The 17827-nt window shown below is 40.5% G+C and overlaps 1 protein-coding gene across 2 annotated transcripts; it reads right to left on the bottom strand.

Annotated features, from left to right (window-relative positions):
• Window positions 1–124: 124 nt before the first annotated feature.
• RAB2B (RAB2B, member RAS oncogene family) lies at window positions 125–17824 on the bottom strand. 2 transcript variants are annotated; one of them, XM_045784845.2, is made up of 8 exons: window positions 17515–17786; window positions 17217–17288; window positions 14342–14409; window positions 7263–7345; window positions 6953–7045; window positions 3320–3431; window positions 2626–2694; window positions 125–1752 (listed from the first exon to the last, which is right to left on the bottom strand). In XM_045784845.2, the coding sequence occupies exons 1-8, from the start codon at window positions 17558–17560 to the stop codon at window positions 1645–1647; spliced, it is 651 nt and encodes a 216-aa protein (XP_045640801.1). In that variant the 5' UTR covers window positions 17561–17786; the 3' UTR covers window positions 125–1644. The 2 variants fall into 2 exon arrangements, with proteins under 2 accessions (XP_045640801.1, XP_087715164.1); XM_087859038.1 differs by lacking the exons at window positions 125–1752; window positions 2626–2694; window positions 3320–3431 and adding an exon at window positions 3440–6755 and having other exon boundaries at window positions 17515–17824.
• Between the last annotated feature and the right edge of the window lie 3 nt (window positions 17825–17827).

Below are 17827 nucleotides of genomic sequence, written 5' to 3'. Positions count from 1 at the left end.
TTGAAAAAAAAATGAGTGTATCTCAAGGAGGCTTCTTCCAATACTTTTGATACAATTTCCTAGAAGGAAAGTATCTACACATAGTTGGGATAAAATAAGAAAGAACACATGAACTATGAGCAGCTTGGATACATGCATATATTTAATAATGAAACAATTCATCAACAACAAAAAAATTAGAAAAATTCATGAGACCTCAATGCTGTGGAAGAGAACAGGACATCAAGGCAAAAGATACAAAACTGACCCAGAAGGCTGCCTGCTGAGTGAAGCAAAGGCGAATTTGCTTAGGATAGTAGTATATGCTCTTTAACAGAAAAATGGTTGGAGAGGTACCCACTTATTTGACTGTTTGAAGCTGACAGCCTTACTGTATACTGTATGCTGCATGGAACAGAGGCAAAGAGCCAGGAAGGGAGAGAGGGGCGGGGTGAGAGCAATATGGAATCCAGTGTAAGCAGATGGAAGAGACTGAGTTCCAAAGAGATGACTCTAAGGCCTTTTGTCTCCTCTGCAGTCTACAAGAAACCTGTTCCAAGTCTTTACGTATGTCAGCCAAGTCCAACGATCACATAATGAGTAGCACTCGGCACTGTGAAGGAATAGTGGAGGGAGTGGCTTACAAAAGTAAAGGGATAACACAGTTCCTGCTCTCAAGGAGCTTACAGCCTATATGGGAGACAGAGTCCACGCACAAAACAAATTTACAAAGTAACATAAATATAAATAAATATACATATGAATAAACATATGAAAGCTTAAGGGATACTGGGTCAATAATTATTTAGAAGTTCCTAGGTCAAAGAAGGCTTTCTGAAGGAAAAGTTTGGGGACTGAGTATAATGTTAGCAGAGAGTAGGGCATATGCAAAGGCCTAGAAGTGCAAGTAAATATGTCATGTCCAGTAAGCAGATTAGCTTGATTAGAGTAGAAAGTCTACATAGGTCTCGTTGAGAAGTGTGAAACAGTAGGGGGTTAACTTGGTGAAAGACACTGCAGTGTTAGGTCTGGTCCCTAAAACAAACAGGGAAAGAGGTTTTCTTTAGGTAATGATGATAAGTAGCCACAGGTCCAGGAGCAACTCCACTGCTCTCAGAAGTTTTATAGTTACTCTGAGACAAAGAAACTAGCAATGGGATGGTAGAGAATTATTCAGCATCCTTGAGCAGTTCAAGTAGAAGCGACTGCCTTCTGCAAGAACTCTTACAAAGCGGCAAGTGAAAACAATCAATGAAATTCCTAGATACAGGATCCACCATCCAAAGGCCAGCCAGCCAGATCCCAGTAAAATCAAGTGCTCCAGAAAAACGTCCTAGACCCTTGTTACTAATTCTTGGTGGGAAGCCAATTGTGTATGCTTACAAAAGGATTTATTTTTCAGCTACCATGACAATCAACTTTGATCCTAACATTTTAGAAATTAAAATAGGAGGATGAGAAGAGCCCTAATCTATAGGGAAAGCTCACGTCCCTGAAGGAGGACAGGTCAGTAAGGGCCCAAATTCTTCCCTGGTCTTTAAGAGGAAAGGCAAAACATCACACCTTGAAAAGAGGCTTTTCTCAGCCAAAGCAAGTAAGACCTCTTTCTTTAAGCCTATTGATCTGAAGCTGTTCCAGGAAGGAAAAAGAGTCCAGGCCAGATATTCAGCAGCAGCCGGAGTTGGACCCTATTTCACTAGAGCTCCGCTGGGAGGCGCTGGGTCCTACTGATGTTGAAATACACTGCTGAGGACCAATCTTGATGCCATTTGCCTGTAAAAGAAAAGAGGCAAGAGTTCCCACCTCAGTGCTAAAGTAATTGGGATAAAAGAGAGGGATAAAAAGAGAAATCAGAAATTACATTTTCTAGAAGCAGATATGGCTTTGGCAGGTAACCATGTGCCCTAGCCAAACTATTACAGAACAATAATCTTCAACAATAAAGATGAGATGACTAGCTCAGATATAAGTATTATGGATGAATACAAGTGACTCGTGTGCCCTTTTTTTTAAGAGCGGGAGGAGGGGAAGGGGGAGAGGGAGAATCTTTAAGCAGCCTCCAAGCCCAGTGAGGAGCCCAACGCAGGGCTCAATCTCACAACCCTGAGATGCTGACCTGAGTGGAAATCAAAAGTCCGATGTTTAACTGACTGAATCACCCAGGCACCTGTCTTTTGTGCCCATTTTTAAGGTGACTGTTATATTTAGGTTTCATAGCTATGTGCAGAATCAGGATGAGATTAGGTAAGAGCGGGAGGAGGTAAGAGGGTAGATGTTAGCATATAATTCTTTTTTGTTTTGCCACAAAATCTGCTTTATAGAAACGGCCCTGTTGAGAAATTAGGAATTACATCACCCCTAAGCACTGGGATAATAAAAACTGAGGTTGCAAAGAAAACTTCCCATACTGTATAAACATTTTAGATTAACAACTAATCATCTCTTTAAGCATTCTGGACCCCAGAGTTGAGGAAAAAAACAGAAACTGATGACAGATTTCTGTGTCCCTACATAAAAAAATCAAGTATGAATTGGCATAGCTTCAAATAGCATGATGTTAGAAAGGAAATGCTTACATTCTAGAGGATTTCTTATCCTCTCTAACACAAAGCAAAGTTAACTGTCAGCCCCCTCACCCTTTCTCACCTCATTGTGGACATCAAATAAACCCTGCTGGATCTTCCTATATATTTCTTTGGCTGTGTTAATGAAGGCCTAAAGGAGACATAAATCATATTATTAGGCTCAAGTTTAGATAGAAAAATTAGAAAAAGGTGTTACAAATATTATTCCTACTTGGATATCTAAGGTGAATTAGGAACCATTAAGAGACCAGAGTAAAAATACAGAAGGTCCCCCCAAAAGTCTCTGTTTCAAAAAAAAAAAAAGGGGGGGGATTACATGGTATTTTGATACTGACCCAACACGTTCCTAGAGTGGCACCTTTTCCAAATAAAACCACCATGTTCTGTTCTCAATTAATTACTCATGATATAGTCAGTAGCAGACTTCAGAACGACTACAGTAGAACCTATGAGACCCCCCAACCAAAATATTTACAAGTAACACTGATGTCTAATCCACACTTACCAATTCATGTCACACAAGGTAAAAGTAAAACTCCAATGTAGGAATCAAGGACAAAAAAAAAAAAAAAAAAAAAGACAATTCCCTTAAAGGGAGACATACGGTCAATGTGACCACAAGACATCCTTTCCTTACCTTTGGTCTTACAGAAGAAAATTCTGAATAAAAGAATAAAGATCAACAAAAAAAAGAAAAAGAATAAAGATATGGTATCATCTCTCAGAAGCTCTCCCTACTTTTTCCCAAGTGGTACCTCTTCAACATTGCAGGCTGTTTTGGCTGAAGTTTCCATGAAGATAAGTCCATGCTCCCGGGCAAAGGCCTCTCCTTCTTCTCTCTTCACGTCCCTACGGGACTCTAAGTCACTGCAAGAGATTAATTGGGGAGAAAACTAAAAAAAGATCCAAGTGAAAGAAGAAACTCTTATTCTAAAAGAATCCCATGGCTGTTTCAACCACTAGTTAATACATAAAGAATGCAGACCCTGCACGACATTCTCTTGTACAGGGTTACTGATTTCTGTAGCTTCTTGGAAAATGGTTCTTCAAATTCACGACAGGTGCTGCGTGGTTGAGGATACTACTTTACTTTTTTTTTTTTTAAGATTTTATTTATTTATTTATTTGACCCAGAGAGAGGGAGAGGGAGAGAGAGAGAGAACAAGCAGGGGGAGTGGCAGGCAAGGGAGAGGGAGAAACAGGCTCCCTGCAGATCAGGGAGCCCAATGTGGGGCTCGATCCCAGGACCCTGGGATCATGACCTGAGCTGAAGGCAGACGCTTAACTGACTGAGCCACCCAGGTGCCCCAATACCTTACTGTCTTATAGAGAAAAAGGTTTATAAAGAGTTAGGCAAGCCCCATAGTTACTCAAGTCTCACTGTGCCCCATGCTTCTTTTTGGAATGAGATCCAAGTGAGAGTTAAGGAAAGAAGATGAAAGGGAAATTCCATGTGTTAGAAGGCAGAAAAGTCAGAGATGCCCCATCCCACAGTGGTAAGTGTCCTCCTCTTTTACTGAAACAACCTGTAAGAATAGAGAGTGCCAGGAATAAGGAGAACACAGCTGCCTAAACTCATTAACATGATAGCAGCTTGCCACCAGGGAAATAAAAGACTCAAGACGAAAATGATATGTATAAAGTTAGGTGATAAGAGGGGAAAAAAGAGCTACAGACTGAGAAAGAGAATCAGGTGGCATGGAAAGACTTTATGACAAGACAGGATAAAAGGCTGCAGACAAAGGTAAGGATGGACTGGTTTTCATTTTTCTAACTGCAAATGTGCATTTCAGAGATTTCCAGTTTTCCAACCACGAAATGAAATCAAAGAGTTAGCCCACTGAAAAAGAACAAATCTAGAAAATGTGTATTTATCATTTACCAGCTGGGTGAAAACCAGGGAAGACTACCCATCTAAATGTCTACCTCTAGCCCAGCTGCTCCTTTAAGCTCCAGATCTCTTGTCCCTTCGTCTGTTCATTTCCAGTCTGACGTGTAAAAGGCACCTCACACATACATCAAAATAGAACTTGATCTTTTCCCGCAAAACTGTTTCTGCCCCAGGCTTCCGCATCGCCAAAGAGGACTGAAGCTAGATCCAGGACATCATTTTTTTTTTAGGACGTCGTTATTTTAACAGCTTTTCCTTCTTCACTCCAAATACTCAGTTCATCCCAAAGCGAGGTATTTCCAAAATGCACCTTACCACCATCATTTTCCCCTCTCTCTGGTGTCATCACCCGAGCCCACACCACCATTCAGACTACTGAAATGAACAGCCCACTTCAACCCCTGCTCCCCTCCACAGTGATCTTTTAAAATCTAAGCAAGCCACATCTCTGCTTAAAACTCTTATTTAAAAGCTTCCTACTGTATTTAGAATAAAATCCACATCTCTTCCTAAGGCCTGAAAGTGCTACAATTTCTGGCCCCTGCCTACCTTCCCAACCTCATCTGGTACCATTCCCCCTTGACTCAGCCCAACCATACTGATTTCTTTCAATACCATGACCTTGCCAAGGTTCTTCCCAGTTCAAGACTTTCCATTTGTTCCCCATCAGATACTTTTTTTTAAACTGTGCCCACTGAACTCTTACCTATCCTTCAAATTCCAGAGTAACTATCACCCTCAATTAAAAATAGGTACCGTTACTCTCTTTTATAGCACCCTTTCTTTCCTTCACTGCATTTTTCACAATTTGTAATTAGATATATACCCTTTTATATTTAATATTTATATCTCCAATAAACTATAAGCTCCAAAGAAGCAGGGGCATGACTCTTTTTCTCACCTTGTACACTCAGGGTCTGGCAGATAGACATTTAAAACAGTTCGAACAAATGAGTACAATAAATTTGTGCCCACAGTTCTCAAATGGTGCACTCTAGGCACTGCTACAAACCCACAAGGGTGCCACAGGATGCCTTTTTTTTTTTTTTTGCCACAGGATAAATTTCCGAGAGAAACACTGTTAACACTCAACATCAGAACACCACATGAATCATAAGCTTAAGACAGTTCACAAGGTCACTGTCAGATCAAAATATTCAATATATTCAAAATATTCAATATTTGCATATGTTATGTGTAACCTGAGTTTTTGGCAACTGCTGTGATAAAAAGCAAGTACAAAATCGGGAAGCCTGGGTGGTTCAGCCAGTCAAGCATTCAACTCTTGATTTTGGCTCAGGTCATGATTTCAGGGTCGTGAGATCAAGCCCCACGTCGGGCTCCGCACTGGGTGTGGAGTCTGCTTAAGATTCTCACCCTCTACTACTGGTGATACTCAGCACCATGGAGGACAAAGGCTGGGAATCCCCTCTGTTTTCCGGGGCATGGGGATGGTCCATGGAGCCCTGTTATGTGGCTGCTGCAGGAAACCTGCAACAGGAAACCATTAGTTCCACACATTTCTGGAGGGAGGAATTGTGGGGAGAGGGACAGATGAGCACCTTTTTTAGAGCTCAGCCTTCAATTCACTCTTTACTCTAGAAGGAAGGAGTGAAACTGTGTAAGATATTAACAGATAAATTTTCCATCCTAAATTATTTTTAATTTTTTTTAAGATTCTATTTATTTATTTGACAGAGAGATAGAGCCAGAGAGCACAAGCGGGGGGGAAGAGGCAGAGGGAGGAGAAGCAGGCTCCCCGCTGAGCAGGGAGCCTGATAAAGGGCTGGATCCCAGGATCCTGAGATCATGACCTGAGCCAAAGGCAGACACTTAAACGACTGAGTCACCCAGGCGCCCCAGACCCTAAATTTTTTTTAAGGCTTCTTGTAACAATTGGTACAATATTTAGTGTTTACCTATTTTATTTCATTCTTTAGTTGTAGGTTGGTATAGAGTGAGCTGCCCTCTCAGGCAGAATTGGCACTGGGGGCAGAGGAGTAGACCTGTAAATTACAAAGTTTATGCCTTAACACTTTGAATTTGTTTTTTTAAATATATTCCCTCAGTAAATTCAAGAGTTTTTAAAATGTAAATCTAAAGCAATTAAAAGTTTCTTTGGGGTGCCTGGGTGGTTCAGTGTGTTAAGAGTCTGACTTCGGGTCCTGGGATCCAGCCCCACGTGGGCTTCCTGCTCAGTGAGGAGTCTGCTTGTCCTTCTCCTTCTGCCTGCCGCTCCTCTTGCTTGTGCTCTGTTTCTCTCTCTCCTCCTGCCCCCCAGCCTGGTGCATGTGTTTTCTCTAAGTAAATAAAATTTTTAAAAAATGGTTAAAATGGTAAATTCTACATTATGCATATTTTACCACAATTATTTTTTTATTTTTATTTTTTACGAAGAGCACCATAAACTAAAAAAGTTTAGGGACCAAGTAAGTCAATGTCCATAGAGCATGTACATGACTTCTGGTCCTTATTATTCCTACAAATAAAATTTTACCTCTTATTCCCAATCAGCATGATAACCATGTTGGAGCTGGAGTGTTGCCGGGCATCCTCTAACCAAGAGGTCAGGTGGTTGAAGGTTTCACGCCTACAGCAGAAAAGTTTAGAAAGTGGGTCAGAGATCCGTTTCAAAATGCCGAAGTAATTCCAAATGCATGGGAAAAGGGGGAAAGCTACATGTGTAGAACAAAATATTAGAGAAGCCTTTCCTCTTTAGCATTCTTACCAGAACCAGAAGACAGAAAAGAAAAAGATTTAAAGGACATGGGGAAAAGGCTCCCTCCTGCCCACCTGATCTGACTCACCTTGTGATGTCATACACTAGCAGTGCTCCAGCTGCTCCCCTGTAGTAGGAACGGGTGATAGAGCGGAAGGATTCTTGCCCAGCCTTTCCCACCAACATGGCAACAAAAAAATCCCAACAAAACCAGGTTATTTCCAGAAAAAGGACTTGATCACATGCCACTCTAACAAAAAGGACTTAACTTTAAAAAAGAACTTCTAATAAGAGAATTAGAGAAAGAAAACTGACCACCCAGAGAGATGTCCAGGCGGGAAATTAACATGTTTAAATGGAAGCACAGTTGACATTGGGAGTGGGACAATTGTTCCTGTGAGACTGTCCATCAAATTGCTGAGTGTTTAGCATACTTGGCTCCCAGTCACTAAATGCCAGTAGCACTCCACTGTCAGTGCGACAATTGAAGACATTCTCATACATTTTCCAATATCCCCTAGGAAAGAACAACTTGAAATAGGACTAGAAACTCAAGAGCATTTTCAATCCCCACATGATGCCGAACACATCACATTAACCTGTTTGAATTCTTTTATCTGTAAAAAGGAAACTTATCTTAGAATGTTAATACCCTGGCTAATGGCAGTTTCATTCCAATGGGTCAATGCAGAAAAGCAGTGAGATACAAAGGACTTAAATTGGGCATATGCTAACTGACATTTAGTGCTCCACTACTAAAGGCAGGACTACCAAGAGATCTTGTATAGCAAATAAAAATAAGGAACAGGGCCCAGCACAGACTCTTCCTTAAAAAAAAAAAAAAAAAAAAAAAACAAAACCACAATATTCACACTCTAATCTCATTTCCAAATGGGGCCAAGATATTTATAACTGAGCTATCTATTTATTAATGCCCCCACATACTGGGTACTTTTGCTTTCTTAATGGAATAGTTGTCGTTTTTTTCCCTCCTTACAAGAAGCAAAAACATCTTTTAAATAATAATAGTATATTATTACTAATAATATTCTAGGCACTGAATCTGTCCCATTAGAGAAGTTTTCACATTCTTGAACTGACTCAGTAGGTGGAGTATCCGACTCTTGATCTCGGGGTCCTCAGTACAAGCCCCACAAATAAATAAATCTTAAAATTAAAAAAAGAAAAAGAAAGGAAAAAAAGTTTTCACATTCTTGAAATCATTTATCCTCATATCCCTACATAAAGGTTAGGAAGGAAAACTACTATTCATATTTTAAAGATGGGGGGAGAATGGCTTTCTCATAGTAAAATAACAGTAACAGTGAATACTAATAATAATACAAATGGGAAAACTGAAGCTCAAAGGGGTAACTGGCCAAAAATTATAAAATCTATAAGTGCTGAATCCATAATTAAACTTAGGATCTTAGTGCAACCTGGCACAAAGGTTTGTTCTATTGGCCACTACATCACATAATCTAAACCTGGGTTTGAAGGTGAGAAGAGAATTCCAGTACATTAATCCTAACAACATGAGACTCTCTTTCTACAAGAGTCACACAAATGTTTTAGTGTGTTGTGTACCTCTTAGAACATCAAAATCACAAATAATTCTAAAGAACTTTGTTGGTAGGGGCCCCTGGGTGGCTCAGTTGTTAAGCATCTGCCTTTGGCTCAGGTCATGATCCCATGGTCCTGGGATCCAGCCCCGCATCAGGCTCCCTGCTCAGCGGGATGCCTGCTTCTCCCTTTCCCACTCCCCCTGCTTGTGTTTCCTCTCTCATTGTCTCTCTCTCTCAAATAAATAAATAAAATCTTGAAAAAAAAAAAAAGAACTTTGTTGGTAATATTAATGATACTTTAAGATTTAAAACATACTTTTCCCCTCTAAGAGTTCACTTAACGTTTTATTTAGTCCCTAACAGTTTTAGGTCTTAAATGATTTGATTCCCATTTTGCTTTTACCTTACTTTTTCTCCTCTTATGCTACTGTTGAAAGGCCCCTCTCTCCCTGTGGCCTTGTAGGAACTAAAGGGAAATCTTGAGGTAGGCCTATGTGATGGTTGAAGCACATGGCAGCATTTAACTTTAGCAGCTAAAAATACTACCAGAGGCTCATCAGAAAATGCCTTTTAAAACCAAATCCCTTGGGTGCCTGGGTGGTGGCTCAGTTGGTTGAGTGCACCATTTTTTAAAAAATATTTTATTTATTTATCTGACAGAGAGAGAGAAAGCACAAGCAGGGAGGGCAGTAGGCAGAGGGAAAGGGAGAAGCAGGCTCTCTACCGAGCAATGAGCCCGATGTGAGGCTCAATCCCAGGACCCTCTGATCAGGACCTGAGGGAAGGCAGATGCTTAACCGACTGAGCCACCCAGGTGCACCAAGTGTCCAACTCTTGATTTCAGCTCGGGTCATGATCTCAGGGTCAAGGGGCAAGCCCATGTTGGGCTCCCCACTGAGTGGGGCATCTGCTTGTCTCCTTCTCCCTCTCCCTCTGCCCCCTCCCCCTACTTGCATACATATGCTTCCTTTCTCTAAGATGAATAAATCAATATTAAAAAAAATCCTTGGGACGCCTGGGTGGCTCAGTCAGTTAAGCATCTGCCATAGGCTCAGGTCATGATCCCAGAGTCCTGGGAACAAGCCCCACCTTGGGCTCCCTGCTTGGTGGGTAGTCTGCTTCTTCCTCTCCCTCTGCTCCACCCCCACTCATTTTCTCTCTCAAAATAAATAAATAAAATGTATTTTTTTAATTAAAAAACAAAAACAAACAAATAAAAAAAAATCCCTTTACTTCTTCATCTCAGTCCAGTTCATGAACCTTTGTTGAAGCAATAGCCTAGGAAGAGTGAGTGGTTCAATCTGCGTTGGTTTGAGGTATCTTTGTCCAACCCCATTAAACAAATCTGAAGCAGCAAAGAATTAAGATAGAGGTATGATAAAGAGAATTAATACCTTTTGAATTTCTCCCAAGTGGAAGAATCGTGTTTATGGTTTCAAGATATATACAATCAACCCTCACACAACATGGGTTTGAACAGCTCAGGTCCACTTACAGATTTTTTTTACAGCACAGGACTAGAAATGCATTTTCTCTCCATTATGGCTTTATTTAAAAAAAAAAAAAAATTTTTTTTTTAAGCCCCAATGCAGGGTTTGAACTCACAACCCTGAGATCAAGACCTGAGCTGAGATCAAGAGTCAGATGCTTAACTGACTGAGCCACCCAGGCACCCCTCTCCCTTATGTTTTTTTTTTCTTTTGAAGATTTTCATTCATTTATTTGACAGAGAGAGAGAGAGAGAGAGAGAGACCACTAGAGGGGGGAGGGTCAGAGGAGCAGCAGACTCCCAGCTGAGCAGGTAGCCTGATGTGGGACTCGATCCTGGAACTCCAGGATCATGACCTAAGCCAAAGGCAGACACTTAACCAACTGAGCCACTCAGGGACCCCTCTATTGTGGTTTTCTTAATAACATTTTCTTTTCTCTAGCTTACCTTAATATATACATAAAATATACATAACATATATATACCTATAACATACAAAATATGTATTAATCCATTTCTTATGTTATGAGTAAGCCTTCTGGTCAACAGTAGGTTATTAGTAGTTAAGTTTTTGGGGGTGCCTGGCTAGCTTAGTTAGAAGTGCATGTGACCCTTGATCTCAGGGTCATGAGTTCAAGCCCAAGCCCCACGTTGGGTGTAGAGATTACTTAAAATAAATAAATTAAGTAAAAAAAAAAAAAAAAGTAGTTAATCTTTTGGGGAGTCAAAAATCATATGCAGACTTTTGACCGTACAGAGGTTGATACCCCTAATCCCCACATTGTTTAAGGGTCAACTGTAGTCTGAAGTATCAATTCCTACAAAGCCAGAAAGGCTCATTTTCTAAGACTCAAAATGCATTCTAAAGTAAAATACAAAGGAATTTGGGATTGACCAGTATTTTATACTAACTACAGTATAATGCCTATTCATTTAGCATGGGTTATTTGGGCAATTACATGTACAGAATGAAAAGAGATAATAATGTGGCTGTCTAGGGGCATCTAGCTGGCTTATTGGGTGGAACTTGCGACTCTTGACCTCAGGGTTGTGAGTTCAAGCCCAACATTGGGCATGGAGCCTACTAAAAAGAAAAAAAACCCAAAAAGTAATATGGCTCTCTAAATCCTTATCAATAACCAGAACCAGTGACAACAAAAAACTTTGGGTAACTTGATCTCTTTAAAAATTTCCTTCATGGTAATCCCTAAATATTTTCACGTAGGATGACTTTGGGAGTATGTGAGAGAATGGGGTCAACAAAATGGGAAGCCAAGGTGGGTAAGCAATGAGTAGATCAGAGCTGACAAGGAAAAAATGATCAGGCTTGCCCAGAGAGTGGCAGACAAGAAACACACTACATTATAGGCCGGAATCGCTTAAAAATTTCAAATACAGGGGCGCCTGGGTGGCACAGCGGTTAAGCGTCTGCCTTTGGCTCAGGGCGTGATCCCTGCGTTATGGGATCGAGCCCCACATCAGGCTCCTCTGCTATGAGCCTGCTTCTTCCACTCCCACTCCCCCTGCTTGTGTTCCCTCTCTCTCTGGCTGTCTCTATCTCTGTCGAATAAATAAATAAAATCTTTAAAAAAATTTTTTTTTCAAATAGAAAACTTAATATTCTGAAACCTCGTATCTTTTTATGATTCAACAGAGATTAGTATAATTGCAAAACAATTATTAAAAGGGAACAGAAAAGAACTAGGCCAGTTGCATCACAAGTGCCTATCAGGCCATATGGTCCTTCAGGATCTTGTCAAAAGAGCAGTGGCTCTCAACTTTCTTATTTTATGATCCACTGTCTCATGTTACCATGTAAGGAAAAAAAACACGGAAGCCAGAAAACCAATGCTCAGACACTCTCATAACTGTGGCCATACAACTAACTGGCAGCAATTGGGTCTCCTGGCATGAAAACACCCATTTTTAGAAATGGTAGCGGTTTAAGTTAAAAAGGCAGAACTAGATACTACCAGTCTTGACATCTATAGGCCTCACTCTGTCATCTGCTCAGAATTTGTCCTGTGGCCTCTTTAGGGAGACAAATCTATCTATGTGGGAAATATAAAAACCAGGAGATAATAAAAGTAGAGTTGCAATATACATACCTGGGTTAACAGTGACAAAGAACCCTTGGGCCTAAACAATAAAAGGAGAAGGGAACGAGTGACAGCTGTCTAAGAAATATATGAACTTAACCTTGGCAACAGACATAGAATAATACCTATTGGGCTTAGTTGGGAGGAAAAGGCTAGAGACAAAACTAGTCAACAGAACAAGTTTGGAAGATTTAGAGGTATGTGGTTAGTGCTTCCACTATTAAGGATGTAAAGTCTAATCAGAAGGGCAAAAGGTTATTAAAATAATTGCAAATACAACCACATAATGTACAAGAGAATATGATCCTAGCTAAAAGCACTTAATGAATCAGTGCACCCAAAAATGTTAACAACCTTAGAGGCCACCAGAAAAAGACTCTGCAAAAAGGGCTTAGAGCAGCAAGTTAACTTACAGTTGACTCCGGAACAAGAGGGGAGTTAGGGAGTCTGGCTGCCATAAAGTCGAAATTCCTTGTATAACTTCGACTCCTTCAAACCTTAACTACTAATAACCTACTGTTGACCAGAAGCCTTACCCATAACATACCATGTTCGTCAGTAAGTTTTGTATATTATTTCCTTAAATACTGTATTTTTACAGTAAAATATGCTAGAGAATAAAAACGTTAAGAAAATACATTACAGTACTGTAGTACATTTATTGAAAAAAATTCACACGGGCGGACCTGTGCAATTCAAACACATATTGTTCAAGGATCAACTGTACTTTTAAGACTAAGACAGATACCTGCATGTGTAGGGAGACAGAGGATGGGAGGATGGGAGGAGGGGGAAGGGAGGAAAAAAAGGAAATATCACTGTGTACTGCTTACAGTTATGAGGGCTTCAGCTCTGAGTTTTGAAAAAAAAAAAGAATCAAATAATAAGTAAAGAAAAACAGATTTTAGCTGAATATTAAGAACTCTGCGCTTCCTTCCTTTAACTTCAAATAAAGACAGGGTATTGTTTTCCTTAGAGAAAAGAAAGATACAAATCAAATGAGATAATACACATAAAAGCAATTTATCTGGATAAAACAAAATTATACTAAGTCAAGCTAAATTTTGGAAGGACTACATTTGTCAAATTTTAAAATATGCATAACCTTTGACCCAGAATTTCCATTTCTGGGCAGGCATTCCACAGAAATTCTCAAACATTTGCATAAAGATGCGGTAACCAAGGACATTCAATGAAAATTTGCAAAGGTGAAAACTGGAAACCCGAATTTCCATCATTGGGAGAATAGTTAAATAAATGACGATACAGACTTTTTATGAGTCTATATAGTGGTTAACAGGAATGAGGTAGAGATATATGTATCAACATGGAAGTATCCAAAACAGAAATTATTAAAGAAAAAACTTAATTCACATAGTTAGGTCTACTCTACCATGATTCTTTGCATGTAAAACTAACAAGAACAAAACCATTACCATCTATTTGTACATGTGTATGTATCTGAACACAAAGAAAAAGTCTGAAAGTGTAAGCACTGAAACATTCACACCGGTTAGGCAGAAACCAGGAATGGAAGGAAGAAGAAGTTTATGTATGTGAAAGGGGACATTCACATTTTACTCTATATACTTAATACTGTTTGCTTTTATTTTTACTAGGACAAACTCATATATTACTTGGGTAATTTAAAATAAAAATACAGGGCGCCTGGGTAATTCAGTTGGTTAAATGACTGCCTTCAGCTCAGGTCATGATCCTGGAGTCCCAGGATAGAGTCCCGCATTGGGCCCCCTGCTCAGCAGGGAATCTGCTTCTCTCTCTGACCCTCCCCCCCTCTAGTGCTCTCAAATAAATAAAATCTTAAAAAATAAATAAATAAAAACTACAAAGATACGGTATTCAGAATTTTAACTGTAACAGATGAAAGTGAAAATTCTTCCCTTACTCTCATCTCCACCGTCAGCCCCACCCTCATAGCCCCTTGCCCCCACAACAGCCTTTACTGTTCTGTTTGGATCTTGGTCAGGGACTAAGTTATCCTGTTCTCTCTCACCGTATCCCAGATTTGCAGTTTGATTTGTTTTCCGTCAATGTTGACCATACGGGCCCCAAACTCCACACCTGTCAAGGAAGAGCAAAAGAAAGGATGTGATTCTCACGAACATCACCCATGTTGAGAGGTTCATGTTTTTCCCCAATGTGCCAACTGACTCCTCTGTCTGCACTCAGTACCACTAAGCCCATTGCTGCTATTCACTACAATTAATTTTGTGTTTCTTAAATTTTCATTTTCGTCCTAGCAGTAAGAATTGTAATCTAGGTGATAATGACCTCAGGAATGTAACCAAAAAGCAGATTATGGAGATGAAACTAATTAAGAAGTAGAAAAGGTAGGGGCGCCTGGGTAGCGCAGTCCTTAAGCATCTGCCTTCAGCTCAGGGCGTGATCCCGGCGTTCCGGGATCGAGTCCCACATCGGGCTCCTCTGCTAGGAGCCTGCTTCTTCCTCTCCCACTCCCCCTGCTTGTGTTCCTTCTCTTGCTGGCTGCCTCTCTCTCTGTCAAATAAACAAATAAAATCTTTAAAAAAATTTTAAAAAAGTAGAAAAGGTAAATAAATTTTTAGTAATGTTAATGCTTAAATTTCATTAGGTAATTAATGTTTAATTTTGTAACTTTTTTTTTTGTTTAAGATTTTATTTATTTATTCGACAGAGATAGAGACAGCCAGCAAGAGAGGGAACACAAGCAGGGGGAGTGGGAGAGGAAGAAGCAGGCTCATAGCGGAAGAGCCTGATGTGGGGCTCGATCCCATAACGCTGGGATCACGCCCTGAGCCGAAGGCAGACGCTCAAACGCTGTGCCACCCAGGCGCCCCTAATTTTGTAACTTCTTAAAAGATCTAAAAATTTTGAAATATTTCCTAACATTTTCTCAAGGTCATGCTCTAGTCCAATATTTGTTTTTTGCAATTCCGTAATTTTTTTGTTTGAGAAAAGAGCCTACCTAAGAAATAGCTTCTCAAGAATGATACATTGCAGATCTCTACTGAGTCCCACAGTTCACCAGAAAATAGCCTTCCTCATAGAGTATGGAAACTGATAGTCTGAATAAAGGTTTTGGTTTACCTGGCATTCATCTTCTTTCAAGTAATGTCAGGACAAAATTTAAAACTGAAGGTCGCTCAAACTGAAAATACTTCATCCTAAGTCAGACAATTTGTCCGATGTTCTATGTTTATATAGTACCTTAGTAGAGGAATTCTGATTTCCAAATAAGAAAGAGCACTAATGTAGCTTCTGCTAAAGGGCTGATAGGTGCCTATTCAGTGGTCCCACACATTATCTGGACTATCTCTCTCAACTCTAAGATGCTGCAGTTATTAAGATATAAAAAATATTTCTTACTATTCTAGACTATTTCATCAAGAACAGTGATAGCTATTGAAAAAAAGTCACTAGATTTTTTTTTTCCTTTCTGGACAATAGAAATGGAATTTCAATGGCGAATTAAGAAATAAAATTGTCTTTTATGCAACTTCCCCCAGTTATGCATTCAGAGATCCTTATATTTTGCACATATTTTCTATCCAACTATCTTATCTTGGTACATTACTCTGAATTCAGAAAGAAACACAGCCTATACAGGACTCTGGCAAAAACCTGATCACTCATCTCTCCAGTTTAAAATTTGTCATTTGCTCATTACCTTCAGCTGTTTCATAACTTGGTCCTTAATTTATTCTTAGCTTTATTTTTTGCCACTCTCCACTTGAAATTTCATGCTCCAGCCATATTAAATTATTTTGTTTTCCAAAGGTAGCCTGATCTGTCATTCCTGAGCATTTGCAAATATTATTCTCTCTTGCCCTGAGCACTTTTCCATCTCTGCCACCCCTGTGCCTGGGTAACTCCTGTTCATTCAATTTTCAGCCTTTCCAGATAGAGGTTGCAGTCTCTCCTCCCCTTTTACCATAGGAATTTACTTATCAGTATTGCCCCAGCCCCACCTCCTACATTGGAAGACTGTAAGCTACTTATGGACAGGCACAATGTTTGCCTGGTAAAGTACTATGTATCATTAGCACCTATTACACTGTGGTTACTTCATATTAACTTACAAAGATTTACCTGTAGATGTTATTCTCTAACTCCTTTTTAATTAACCCCATTAGCTATTTGGCTCTGAATAAGGTGTTTGGGAGAAGTAGCTTCAGATTTCAATAAAGTGGGATTTGGGATGATATGAATGGGAGTTAGGGATTTTACCCAGAAACTGCATTTCCATGGCTGGAAAGCTGGTTCCATATACATTATTCATTTGGAGTAGGGTTATGGAGATTAGAAGGAAGGGGTTGCTAAAGTCCTAGCAGGCCCTGCCTCAACACAAATGTGCAGTAAATGTTTACGCCTTCCATGGTCATGAATGTGATTTTGAAATTCTACTACACTCTTTTCTTTAAAAGTCATTTGTTTCATCTACCTTCCAACTCTAAGTCTGGCAGGGCTCTTTAAATTTACTTTTTCCTCTTCAACACACACAAAAATCTGCATGTTGGTGATCACTCTGAAAAACATACGTGAGGTTTGCACTAACCGCAAAACAAGGTGAGTTTTTGAATAAATAATTAAGCTTTCGTGGAGTTTTCCATAAACACACAAATTATATTTAAGGAGGAAAAAAAAAAAAACCCACGACAATGAATCCATACCTCACGCCCATCTCTGAACTTACCTTTAAATGATTTACTCCCCTTTACACCACTCCCCATTTATCACCATTTAGTTCGTCACTCTTTATTTAACGTAACTTTGGACTAGCTTAAAAATAGGAAAAGGGAACTTTTTACTTCCAATACCGAAGCCTGCTAACTTTCCACTTCAGCTAGTCAGGTTTCATTCTCTCTTCTGGGACAGGTAGATGGACTTACCTATTGTGAGGTCGTGGACAGGCTGGAACCGCTTGTCTGTAAACTGCAGGAGGAGACATGACTTCCCCACACCTAAAAGAGGAAGACGCACGTTCTAAGAGTCACGCGGCCCAAGAACAATCTCTAGTCCGGGAGTCCGGGGCTGGGGAAGGGGAGCCCCGAGCCCCGCCCCCGGCCGCCCCGCCCCCGCCCGCTCTTCACTTAATCGCCCAGCCCACTAAATGAGCCCCGCCCCACTCCCCGATTTGTGAACTTCGGATCCCCGCCCCAGCCGTGAGGGCAGTCGCCCGCAGGTTACCTGTGTCCCCGATGATGATGTACTTGAAGAGATAAGCATAAGTCATGGTCCCGTTTCCTCTGGATTCCGGGTCCGCCCGACTTCTTACAGCCACTTACCTCCGGCCTCTCTAGCCGCGCAATCTACCGATCTCTGGCCCCTCTAGCCCAGATCATGTCTCTATTGCTCTCCCCTGAACTCCCCTCTCGGTCGGAGCGACTGCAATACTCGCACAGCACCTCCCTGGACGTCTCCAACACTTCTATTTGCCATTATCCCACCAAGCTCCAGGGGGCGGTAGCTACACTTTCCGTCCGCTCGGCCTTCCCGGCAA

The sequence above is a fragment of the Ursus americanus genome, chromosome 35 (genome assembly GCF_024610735.1).
Source record: "Ursus americanus isolate L20-20 chromosome 35, mUrsAme1.1.p, whole genome shotgun sequence".
NCBI classification, from domain to species: Eukaryota; Metazoa; Chordata; class Mammalia; order Carnivora; family Ursidae; genus Ursus; species Ursus americanus.
Note: the sequence above shows the minus strand (reverse complement) of the source record. Positions and strands in the feature narration are given on the sequence as shown.

Bases quoted from the DNA above. Each gene is read 5' to 3' on its own strand.
- RAB2B (XM_045784845.2), bottom strand. From the start codon at position 17,560: ATGACTTATGCTTATCTCTTCAAGTACATCATCATCGGGGACACAG. The intron at 17,289-17,514 runs GTAACCTGCGGG...TTCCTCTTTTAG, and splicing joins CATCATCATCGGGGACACAG to GTGTGGGGAAGTCATGTCTC. The intron at 1,753-2,625 runs GTGAGAAAGGGT...TTTCTTTTACAG, and splicing joins TATTTGATGTCCACAATGAG to GCAAATGGCATCAAGATTGG.